Source organism: Carettochelys insculpta, chromosome 2, assembly GCF_033958435.1.
Source record: "Carettochelys insculpta isolate YL-2023 chromosome 2, ASM3395843v1, whole genome shotgun sequence".
Taxonomy (NCBI): domain Eukaryota; kingdom Metazoa; phylum Chordata; order Testudines; family Carettochelyidae; genus Carettochelys; species Carettochelys insculpta.
Genome location: NC_134138.1, coordinates 129,956,731 through 129,969,689, shown reverse-complemented (window position 1 = coordinate 129,969,689; position 12,959 = coordinate 129,956,731). Strand labels below are relative to the sequence as shown.

The 12,959-nt window shown below is 36.9% G+C and overlaps 1 protein-coding gene across 4 annotated transcripts in view; it reads left to right on the top strand.

Moving 5' to 3' along the window:
- EXOC2 (exocyst complex component 2) overlaps window positions 1-12,959 on the top strand; it is a 193,232-nt gene that overhangs the window by 11,635 nt on the left and 168,638 nt on the right. For all 4 annotated transcript variants that reach the window (XM_074985929.1, XM_074985926.1, XM_074985927.1 and 1 more), the window contains exons 2-4: window positions 5,798-5,954; window positions 10,231-10,407; window positions 11,947-12,073. In XM_074985929.1, coding sequence (XP_074842030.1) covers window positions 5,837-5,954; window positions 10,231-10,407; window positions 11,947-12,073 — 422 coding nt within the window. In that variant the 5' untranslated portion in view covers window positions 5,798-5,836. The remainder of the gene's footprint in view (window positions 1-5,797; window positions 5,955-10,230; window positions 10,408-11,946; window positions 12,074-12,959) is intronic.

Sequence of the window (12,959 nt, the reverse complement as noted above, 5' to 3'; positions counted from 1 at the left end):
AGTGCTGGCTAACAGGTTTATGTATTTGGAGTTTTTTGATGTCTGTTCTATGTCCACTGATTCTTTGTTGAAGAGTGTTTGCAGTCTGTCCTTGAAACATGGTGTGAGGGCTGCTTTGGTGCATGATGGCATATATGATGTTAGTTGACGAGCAGAAGAGTGTGCCTGTGATTCTGTAATTAATGTGATTAGGTCCAGTGGTGGGATCTCCAGAACAGAAATGTGGACAAAGTGGGTAACAGGGTTTGTTTCAAGGAAAAATTCCAGTATTAGTATTATTGTGGTATAGCCTGTGGTGGTTAGTGAGAATCCTCCTAAGGTTGGGAGGTTGTCTATAGGAAAGAACAGTCCTGTCACCTAGGGCCTTCTGGAGTGTGGCATCATGATTTAGGATAGGTTGTATGTCTTTAATGATGCATTGCATTGGTTTGGGTTGGGAGGCTATAGGTAATGACAAGTGGGGTTCTGTTGGCTTTTTTGGGCCTATCTTGGGCTGCGTCCACACTTGCATTCCTCTTTTGAAAGAGGCATGCAAATGAGGGAAATCGAAAATGCAGATGAGGTACAGATTTAAGTACCTGATGCCTCAGTTGCATATTCTTTCGAAAGAAGAAAAGCAGTGTAAATGTGGACCTTTCGAAAATAAACCCCATCTTCAAAAGATCTCATAAGAAAGGGTAAATGTAAATATGCACATCCTTTGCATTTTTGATTTCCTTCATCTGCATGCCTCTTTCAAAAGAGAAATGCAAGTGTAGATGCAGCCTTGAAGTAGTTGGTTTGTGGGTATTCGTCTGGCTCTGTCGTGGCTTTTTTTTTTTTTTTTCCTTTTCCTCCTGGTGGGTTTGGTAGAGATCTTGTAGTTTTTGGTCTCTGTCAGTAGGATCAGAGCAGATGTGATTGTATGTCACATCTTGACTGTACATGATGGATTGTGTTGAGCGAGCAAAATGTAAGCTAGAAGCATGTAGGTAAGTGTAGTGGTCAGTGGGTTTCTGGTAGAGAGTTGTATTGATCAGGCCCTCAATGATTTGTACTGGAGTGTCTAGGAAATGTACCTCTTGTATGGAGTGTTCAAGGCATAAGTTGATGGTGGCGTGCAGATTGTTAAAGTCTCTTTAGAATTCTTCTATAGTCTCTTTACCAAGGGTCCAAATGATAAAGATGTCATTGATGTATCGTAAGTAAAGGAGGCATAATAGGGGGCGAGAACTGAGGAATAGTTGATCCAAGTCAGCCATTCTCTTAAGAGAATGTAACTGCTAATTGCTATCAGTGGGTAGGGGTCCCTAATGCATCACTTCCAATTTTGCAGTTTCTTGTGTATTAAAAGGCACTAATGGAACACATTCTTTAACAAATACTCTGGAAAAGGAAGCATGCTGTGCTGGGCGTTCCTGCTGTGTCTTGCACCAGATTTGCTTGAACAATAATATTTTTATGAATGTTGGAATTTTTTCATTAGGTGTTTTGTGAATCAAACACATTCATGAACATGTATTAGTCTTGACTTAGCTCAAGCGGCAGATGTGCTTGTTCCACCACAATGAGGGCAGAAGTTTCCTCTTGTGAATTCAGATTCCCTCTGCTGGATAACTGAAGTAATGCAGTGGGACCTCAGTATTCTTCTGTCTGAGATTTTCAGCCTGGCCGTGTGTGAGAAACTTTATCTTGCTATGTGCTGGGGATTTTAATTTAACTGGGTTTTCAGTAATTGGAACCAATTGACTTCAGAGGCCTGGAACTCTATCTTTGACATTTTACTTGGCGATTTCTCTGACAAAACTTCTTCCAAAAAAAAATCCTCTCGCTCTTAATCCTTATCCAGTGCTCTAGTCATTCTTGTGATGGCCTTGTCCACAAGTGAATGCAGTAGAAAGTGATCCAGATTTCCCAGATTAGACCCAAAAGTTAAATAGCCTCGTAATTGGGGTTTGCCAGAACCATATTTGTATGGCCAGAAAACTTACTTGAGAAGCCCATTTGAAGAGAAAAAGCTTGTGCTCATCTTGCAAGAGGTCTGTAATAGTGTTGTCTGAAGTAGATGCTTTTCAGCCTGCACATCCCAACAAGAATTATGGTGGCCAATGTGATGTCAGAACAACTTATCTGGAAACAGTCATAGAAACCAGTCACGCAACTCAGGTGAATGTTAGACTAAAACTTTTTTTTTCCTTTCTGACCTTGTTTTCTCAAGATACCTTGAGAAAACTTGAGAAGAGAGACCCAAAAAGAGACACTATTATAATAAATGTATAGCCTCCAAATCAAGCAAAGAAAAAGGGTCTTAAGGAAATTTCTTCAGTAAGACTAATTCCTCAGCAAAAATATTGCAGAGGAGAATACAGAAAGACAGATTATCTGTCAATGAATAACACTCCTCACAGACATAGGAGAGCTGTTTGTAAATCATTCTTCTAAATAAGAGACAACGGAAAATTAAAAAATAAACTTCACAGTAGTAAATATTGCTGGAACAAACGTATCTGAAGACTCTTTAAGTCAAATAGGTGTTTTGTAGTGACAGTATAATTTTCAGACTTCGCTTTGGTTGCTCATAGGAATGAACAATGATCTTTAATGGCTTCACATTTATTACTGAGATTCCAAACGCGCAAAAGCTCACAAGATATCAACAGTGTAGGAAATGTCTTTTTTCTACATGCTGGCAGTACAGTTTTTGGCATATGTAGTAAAAAGAGGGAGAAAATTGTATCATTTCAGCCAGCATTCATAACCTGGTAAATCAGTGAATTCTTGTGCTGGGTTTTTCTATTTGGAGCCACATCTATATAATATATAATTATAACTCTAGGTATGGAACTTGGCTATGATGTAGTGTTTTCTTAATGTGCTTCTTCCTAGAATTATAAAAGTCATGTGTAATTTGCAGTTTACACATCTTTAAAAATAATTTTAGGGAAGTCAAAAATCAGAAAGTAGCATTTGGTGAACACCAGTCATCTTTTGGGTCTTTTATCTATAGGTTACTATTTAAAATTCAGATGAATGCTAAGTTCAAATAATTTTCAGCATCTGGCATTTTTGATCTGTCTGACATGAATGGGTGGTCTCAGTATATTTCCCGCTGGACAGATGTTCACATCAGACATACAAACCACCATTGAGAGTCTTAGAATGCCAGAGACCAAATGGACTGAACTATTGTATCTTCTTTCTTCTTTTAGCCAGGAGAAATGGTCCCAATATGAAACAATCAAGACACTTTATCAGAACTATATTGGGGAAATTTGCATTGCTCTCAATATGTTATAATGGTTTATAGATAAGCAGGATTCATCAGTGGTTTCTGATCAGGACCTTCTGGAAAGTTTTTGTTATACACCAAATAATTTAGAATGTCAAATATATCTTTGTGAGAGCTTTGTTGTGTAGTGAATTTGGATGAGAAATTTTTGACACTGAAGTTTAATATATGATACAGTGGATATTGAGCTGGGGTTTTTATTAGTGATATGTTAGTGCTTATTTAACTACATTAGGACTTGACCCTGAAGTTGGATCTATGCATTGATGACCTTTGCAACACTTAGCTGTACTGCTTTAGTCAGCTGGGCTGTGCATGGATCAAGGATCTTCCTGTGAGGAGTTGCTCACAAAAAATACCTTCCTCTACATGTGCATTGTTAGTGGTCAATGTTATAAAATCTAATCCATGAAGGTCTTTAAATGTTAGCCTGAAAAGATGGTTTTGTTTTTGGTTTTTTGTTTTTTGTTTTAATTAATTCAAATATTTTATTCTTTGTTGATTTCTGACAATCTTTCACGTGGAGTCCCCTTTTTAAAAAGTGCCAGTCTTACCTTTCCCTATATGACTATTGGTTATCCATCTTTAGACATATGACGTCTTCATTTGCAGAAGGAATTAATTAGAATATAAAAGTCCTTGTGTCAAAGCAGATGATAAATATGTTGATATCAGGATTTTTGGCAAATAGTCACTGAAAGAGAGGTGATGGGAAGAAAAATAAGATTTCTACTTTCTAATAGAACTATAATTAGAAATGCATTGGTGTAAGCCCATGCTAGCAGAATGATGAGAATAATTTCTATTTTTCACAAGTCAGGTTTACTGGAGAGTTAGCTGCAATCATAACTATTATTTGTAGAGATTTGGCAAATGTATTATGTGGTGTGATATTTATACCAGCTGTCTGTGCAGAAGAATGCTGTTTAACACTTTGTTTGATATTGTTGTTCTGCACCAATGTTAATAAAACAATACAATTTTGCATTTTTTATTTTAGTGCTCTAAGCTTTAGGTACATATTTCCTCTCCTGTGTGCTTGCTGTCTTGTGCTCTTCAATGTTATGAATCTAAATACAGAACAAAACTACTTTAGTATAGTCCTAAACACTTCCGCAATCTTCTTAGCGAGGAGGATAGGTATAGGGTTATATAAAATTTCTTAATCTATTCTGTGAAGTAATGAACCCAGTTCTTATAAATAAGAACTTATCTTATTTAGACAGTCTGAATGCTATAGTCCAGCTGTAACACTTTGAGGTTTACTTCAGGCTCCCTGTTCAGTGAAATATTTTTAAAGCAGTTCTGTAATAAATATGGAAAAGTGTTTTAGGGAAAAAAATAGATTTCAGGAGGCTCAATGTTTTTATTACATGTATTCAGCTCATCATGGAAAGAGATGAAGTGCTAGTTTCTGAAATCTACCAAAATATGAGCTGCATGACAGGGGAGCTTTAATAGTGTTTATGACTGCTGAAGTAAATGAAATGATTCAGACAGGCTCCTGATTTGAAATGCAAAATAGTACTGTTCTGAAAATCATTCTCAAATAACATCACATATTGAAAGGTTGTATTGTCCAGGTCCAGGTAGGATTTTTGCTCTATTTTTGTCAATAAGACTGTTTTCTCATTTGTGTTGGTATCGGGAGTTGTCTCACATTTTTAGAGTAAGAATGGTTTCCATTTTGGATAAGCTCTAATCAACGAGACACACCTGCTGAGGGACATGTTGGGAGACACTGAGGGACCTTGTCAGGGGAAGCATTGGCTTCCATGGCCTGATGGACTGAGCTAATTTTTATTTTTTTGAATTTTGATTTGTTGCCAAGAGGGGCAAATTCCTGCAATTAATATATTTACTTATCTTGGACAGATCAAAAATCTCCTATGTGTCATGGATGTTTACCAAGGGGTTATTTACTGGCTTAAATATAATCTTCCCACCACATGTATCCGGGGCAGGGCGGGTTATGATGTACATTTGTTAACCAAGTTCAGTGCTTGTAAGTGCTGTAACTCACCTCTGTTCTGTGAATAACTTACGTTTTTATTTCTTACCCTATGCAGTTTGGCTATTAATTAGTTGTAAACATTCACTCAGTAAAACTCGTTAAACTACTCCTTCGGAATCTTTTCTTTCTGCACAAAGGAGAGAGTTATGGTTCTGTAAGTACATATTATTGCACATCGGATGTAACCCAAGGCTAGACTTGACTGAGTAGATTCTTCCTAATTCTGACTGCCATGATCCTGTACATGTGTGCTTCGATTTATTCATGTTAATAGGCTTGTTTCTGTTTTTCCTTCTGTTACTTTTCTCACAATTTGGAACTGGAGTTATGTACTGCACATATGTGAAAGTGAAAGGACATAGAGTAATTTAAAATATTTGATAAAATGATCTCTCCTTTTAGTAAAATCACTTTAAAAATATGTTAGCTTTAGAATTTTAATATTTTTGATTTTTTGGTATAGTTATTTTGTAAATACTTATTCTACTTATTTCATTTTCCCCCTTATTGCACAGATTGCTGAGTAACTGGATTTCCAGTCTAACGAAGAAAATATGTCTCGCTCGCGTCAGCCTCCTCTTGTAACTGGCATCTCTCCCAATGAAGGCATCTCATGGACAAAAGTCACAATTAGAGGAGAAAACTTGGGTACTGGGCCAACAGACCTCATAGGTAAATTCGCAGAAATGGTTTGATGAATTCCCCATTTTTAGATTATAAGAAACTTGTTGGTGATAGAGGGAATACCCAATAGGTAGCATGATAGTGTATCATTATCCTCATGCATTTAAAAGGATGGTGTTGAATGTGTAAAGTATACATTAAATACATGTGTACCTTATTGTTTATGGTGCAAGTGGTTTGTCTTGTTAGAATATGTAGGTGAAATCCTGGCTGTAGTAAAGTCAGTGAGGCTGTGTCTACATTGCATATTTTTCACTGATACTTTTTCCTATGCTCCAACATTGAAATAAGTAAAGTCAAAACATTGCTTTCACACAACCACAGCATTACACAGTGAAGCGTTTCCATTTACAGCCACAGGATTGCAAAAGGAGTGTTCACATAAGCTGATAGTAGGTATGCTTTATTCACGTGTTCATTTTCAACCTTAAATGGGGAGGGGGAATGTGTCAGTGAAAGTTGTTTGCAGAGCTGGAGTTATTGCTAGAAAAAAGCCCTCTTATCTCGACTTTTTGTGCATGGCAGGAAGAAAGCTTCATGTTTTTTTGTTTTTCTTGAAAAATCCGCAAATGTAAGCAAGTCCCAAGAGTTTTGATTTTGTTTTCAATGGAACCAAGATTTTATCCCCATGATTGTAAAATGGAATGCCTGAGTTCTTTTTCTAACTCTGCCAGTGACTTGTGTGGCAGTGTTCAACTGTTTAACTTTGCTATGTTTCAGTTTACTTTCAGAAGAAAAGAGTATAATATTTTCTTGTTCTGATCAGGGTGTTGAAATTAGTGAATATTTGTTTAAAAACAGAACAAAAGAAAAAGCCTTTGTGATATCTAGGTAAAAGGTACTACATAGACATACACATTTTTTGTTTTACTTGTTATCACTGTTGCCACCTGAAGTCACCCTATACCACTCCACAAATGCTCTAATAATAAATCTGGTTAATTGTACATTTCTTTACAGTGTAACAAAATCATCTTTCAAGTCTTTTCTAATAATTACAACTTAGCTTAATTTGTAATTTTATGCTGTAATTTTTATTTTCTCATTTAACACTCATCTTATTCTGGTTATTGTCTAACGTTCTGTTTACATGACTCTGGCTGAGCTGGGTCAGCTGATTTGGGCTTGCTGGACTCAGACTCCAGGGCTCTAAAATTGCGGTGTTGAAGTTCAGGCTTGACCTGCAGCTCAGGTGCTGAGATCCTGTGAGTGGGGATTGTCTCAGAACCTGAGCTTCATCCTGAGCCCAAATGTCCACACTATGTTTAGCCCCACAGCCAAAGTCCTGTGACTGCATGTTTGCTGAACTGAGCTCTGAGTTTCAGTGCCATGGGTTTTTTACCACAGCATAGATATATACTCCCAAGATCCCAATCGTTCAAAGAGTTATGTATGATGGGAATACTCCCTCATGTAAGTCTTTGGATTCAGGCCTCGAATTTTTATCAACTTCCTTTAAACTCTTCTTACCCCCTGCTGCCAAAAAGCATTACAGATCATTAGAAGCAGAAAATAATGTATGTTTGGGGATGTAAACTGAATACCACATGTACAAGGAAGAAATACCCTTTTTACTTCATACTGTTAAAAACAATTCAGCTGAAAGTCACTGGTGACCCTAAGCCTTTAAAGACTCTTGCAGAAAAATTAATACTTTTCATTTATAGGAAGGTTCTGTCATTTGGGAATGAAGTTTGTTTCTGAATTTAAATATGTGTTGGGGAGATTCTTGTTCACCTTTTAAAGTTTTAGCTCTATGCTATTACTATAATGTTTTTTCATACTGCAATAAATAGGGAAGAATGCATATTACAATGCCATGTCATTTATTATTCTGTGAAGTCAAGCCCATCATTGCTAATTTTTAATTTAGTAGACTTCATAAGTATCATGTTTAGTGAGTAGTAATATATTTTAAGTAAGTTCTACATGCAGTGTAATGGGAATCATTCTGCTCCACATCATACTTAAGCTGTGTCTACACATGCCACTCCCTTTCAGAAGGGGCATGTTAACGAGGCGCTTCGGAACAGGTTAATGATGCACTGACATGCATATTCAGTGCCTCTTTAGCACAATGGCGGCCAGTTGTGCTTCAAATGTGCTGCTTTTGTAACGTTGACTGGATGTATAGATGCAGGCGATTTGAAATAAGTGCCACATTGCAAAATTCCCTTTTTCCCAAAATGAAATGGAAATGTTGCAATAGTCACTCAGGCCTGTATGTGCCCTTACTACACATCTGCTTCCATCATAGAAACACCCTTATTATATTGTTCCTCTTGACACTAATTTTGATAACTGGCTATTCTTAATCTAGTCTTTTTGAATAGTTGTTAATTCTTGGCCCGTTGACTTTCTGTGAAAATTAGTTTCACAGCTTACTTACAGATTTTGTTAAAAAGTATTTTCTTTTATCAATTTCAAATTCTCCCTTTTTAAATTGCATTGAATGCTCTCTAAGCCGTTTGTTATTTTATTTACTTTGATCATGTCCCTTCTTATTTGCCTAAAGTGACCAGTTCCGCTCTTTCCAGTCTCCTCAATGAGAGTGGCTGTAGAGCTATAAGAAATTGTCTGTGGATTCATATGGGGTTCCTATGGAAGTCATAAGTTTGACTGGAACTCTCTTTTTCGGTGGCATGTGTCTGGCACAGTGCTTAGCTCTCTGAAAATAGATCCTTAAACCTGGAATCTACTTTGCTGCTTGGACCAATGAGTAAGAAAGTGTGTGGCATTACATGTACCTTTATTCTTATAATAGGGAGAACGTATGTACCTGTATGCAATCTCAATGCTAAATTCAGGAGCAAACTAAGATGGTGTAATATACTTCTTACACGCCTTTCAAAATATGTTTGTGCTATAATAGAACTAGAATAGGACAAAATATTGGCATTTAAATACTTTTCACTAAATCTTTCTATTTGCATGTCCACAGAACTTCCATGAAATGAATACATTTGAAATAACACGATTTACTGTCCACAATTCTGCAATTTTACAGGTTTGCAAAATCACATGAAGTAAATTGGTGAAAAAATGTCACAACTTTTTGTGACAGTTTTTCTACCAACTTCATCTTACCTAAACACTAAGAAAACATTTGTGCAGCGTTTTTGAAGGTATACAGGTTGAACAGCAATGTACTTAGTACACAAGGAGAAATAGTTTCAGAAGTGCCTACATGATGAGGAGCTTAAGTCATATTCTCAAAAGTTTCTACTTCCCACTGAAAATCCTTAGGATTAAGGATATTAAGTGACCTATGTGCTTTTGAAAAATGTACTCATGGTTTCCTTACTGGATTGTGTCCACAAGGTACTACAGAAGAGTTAAATATTAGTGGATGACAGCACCTCAATTATCTGTGACAAGGTTTGGCAGGATTAGGTTTTTATCAGTAAAGGTTAGTAACCATTGATTTCACTGTATAGACACACACATGCAGAAAAATTTCCCTTGATGACAATCACAATGTAAAGATAGGCAAAGTAAGAAAAATGCTGTTTGAGAATGTATTAGAGACAAAATCAACTGATTTAGAATGTTTGTTTAATTAGACTTGCTAGAAATTGATTAGAGAACAAGTACTAATAGCAGGTCCGATTTGTTGATTTTAAATACACAGGTTGAACCTCTTTAGTCCCTAACCCTCTTGTCTGGCAACATGCGTAACCTGTTATGATTGTAGGTAGCTGGACAACGACTTATCATGGGTGTGGCCAAGTTTCCCATGGTCCCATAAAGTTTGTTTATAACCACCAGTCGTGGTTCTGTGTTCTGTGCTGTTATTTAGCTGTAATTTACCCCTAACTGTCTTCTAAGAGCTCACTAAGCGGTATAAGCATTGGTAATGCTTGCTAGACAATATCGACCTCCTGCTGTCTGGCAAATTCTCTTCTTCTGCACCATTTACGTGCCACGGGTGCCAGACTAGAGTGGTACAACCTGTATTTCTTTTGTTAATTTTGACTTGCGATGTTAACAGTTTGTGTTTTAATCATCTATAAAGTTTTGACTCTGTCATTAGCTATCTAACAGCCCCCACCCATACTTTCCCACAACTATGAAAGTTTATATGGCTTAAAAAATAGGAAAAATGCTTAAAATAAATATCAGTATTATCCATCTAAATTGCAAAATACCAGGTTGGCAGAATTTTTTTTCTTGTTTATATCTTATCTAGGTAAATAGAAATATAAGTATTATAAGACAGTCTGTATTTCTTTAATTTTATTCACAGTAAGTCTTTGATTTCCAGGTTTAACAATCTGCGGACACAACTGTCTGCTGACTGCTGAATGGATGTCTGCCAGTAAAATAGTGTGTCGAGTGGGACAAGCTAAAAATGATAAGGGGGACATTATTGTCACTACAAAATCGGGTGGCAGAGGAACTTCGACTGTTTCATTCAAACTCCTGAAACCTGAGAAAATAGGTACTTTGCCTCATTCAGAAGTGTAATTATTTTTTGCTAAATAGTTAAAAATTGACTATTGATTCTTAGGGTTTTGTAAATAAGATTTATTTGCAAAATTTTTAACCCACTGATAGTATGTATTTTGCAAATACTAAAAAAAGAGTAATAAGGGAAGAACTATCAATATACGTTTGTTTTAACAACTTTCTTTAAGATATACTTTGGCATTTGAAGGCAGCTGTTTGGTGAAAATGAAAACTGTTTCCTTTATGCACTCCTTCTCTTTAAAATGGATATAAATACTGGCAAAAATGACACTTCCAGTAATCAGTTCTTTATTGGACTCTTAAGTGTAACAAATCAGTAAAAGAAACAAACAGCAAGCCTAAACAGTGAACATTGTAGCTCTTTCTGACTTCTGTCCTTTTCAAAAAGTTGTTGAATTTTGGACTCAGTTGTAATTAAGCAGAAAGAGTGCAACTCTCAGCCTCCTGTAAGGGAAAAAAGATATTTCTGGAGTATTTCCAGTGTATTATTTAATCATTAAGAATATTGCCATGTAGTCGAGCCCAAAATTTCATTTGCAATCCTGTGAAAAATGTCCTTTGCCTTGTAAATGTTTTCATTCAATCTAGTTTATTGAGAAATTAAGACAGCTGCTGTTTATGTAAGGTTCTACACAAAAGCAAGTTTAGACTTTTGTTTTCCCTGTGTGGTACTGATGGCAGTTAAATAACACATCTTTTGCCCAGAACTGTTTTTGATGTTTACAATCCAAATGTTGATATTTGAAACTGTATTAGAAATTCAGAAGGGGGAAGTCTGTGGAAAGGAGAAATCCATGTTTCGCCATTCAGCGAAAGGCTGAGGGCTATATTCTCTGCTGTGATCAGCTTTTGGGTTGGTGCAGTAGAGAGGGGGACAGTCAGGGAGCTGATTCTTTGCCAGTCCTCAGATGCAGGTTGGAGCATCCCTGCCTTGACTTCTTGTCCCTGAACCATTAAGTTGGCAAGCCTACTGCGCTTGAGGTATTGGGAAGAAGCCATTTCTCCCTACTCTACGTGCACTGAGGACTCCAACATTAATAGCCATGGGACATGTGGCCAAAGTTGACTTTTTGCTCTGGCTGAGTGGTGCATCTGCAGGAATCTTCTCCAAAGCCTGTGCAAAGGGAGGGTGTCGCATTTCGTGCTGTTATCTTAAAAGCAGAACATGACACAGGTGGAGACAGTGAGTACAAGACTTGGAAAATGATGAATGCTAGACAAGTGCTATCATTCTAGTATACTTGTCCACATTGTAGCTTTTTATCTTAAAAAGAATAGTGCAGTCTGTAAGATGTAAGATGTGATGTACTGCCATTGATTCCTTTCCAGCTACTCTAAGCAAATAGTTTAATATAATTGTATCCAGGTTGTTTTGCTGTGCATCTTCCAAAATATTACCTAGGCATGCATTTTATATTTTTCAGGGTTTTTCAAATTAATTCAGTATGCCAAAATTGATGGTGCTGGACAGCCTTTGCTGTTTTAAGGCTATGTGCTTTGTTTTCTCTAGGTATCTTGGATCAGTCTGCTGTCTGGGTTGATGAAATGAACTATTATGATATGCGTACTGACAGGAATAAAGGGATTCCCCCCTTGTCTCTACGTCCAGCTAATCCGCTTGGTATTGAGATAGACAAGTGAGTACCAAATGCCATTAATCCACTTTCTTAGTGTGTTTTTTTCCGTACATCACTGTATGAATTCCAAAAAGTTTAACAGCTTAGGGGACAAGAAAATTCAATTAGCTTGACAGCACAGTACCTATTTTTCAGTGGACTTATTGATAGCAACACACTGTGTTGATAGATAACACAATGACATCTGGTGTTAGGAAGAAGGGGCTTTCGAAAACTGGGAGGTTTTTTCCTTTTGGAAGGTCACCGTCTTGTGTGGCTGCCATTATGCTAATGAGGTGCTGCGTATTCTTGGAAGTGCCTCATTAGCATCTTTCGAACCTGCTCATTGACATGCCCCTTTCGAAAGGAAGGGGCTCGTGTAGCCACAGGGACAGTGTTTGAGTTCTCTGGGGCTCTTAATCACATTTAGATAGATTTCTCTTGCTCGCATTGCAATGTGAAATGTTTTAGGTATCCATCAGATAGTTTACTTTTATTAAAGTAGTAATATGGGTTTCTAACCACAAACCCTTTGGCTTTAGTTCATAAATATTGTAGACTTGATAAAATTGCTCTAATAGATTTATGAGAGGAGAGTAAGTGGTTTTTTTTGTTTTTTTTTTTTTCCCCTCTCATGCAGCTTTAAAGGGACACTACCAGAGCCCAAAACATAATCAACCCTAAAATAGCACTTAGAAATAAAATTCCTCTGGGTAAGATATCATACCCTTCAGAAACAAAGCCTGTTTAAAATTAGTTTTGTTGTAAGGGCCCATCCTGTCTGGAGTTCATGGTTTGTTTTTCATCTTTCTGTTCAGTTCTTCATAGTAGTGAAAGAGATGAGCTATTTCATTATCCTCTCCTCCATGCAAGAATGGAATAGCAAGGATGCTCAAAGGTCTAATTA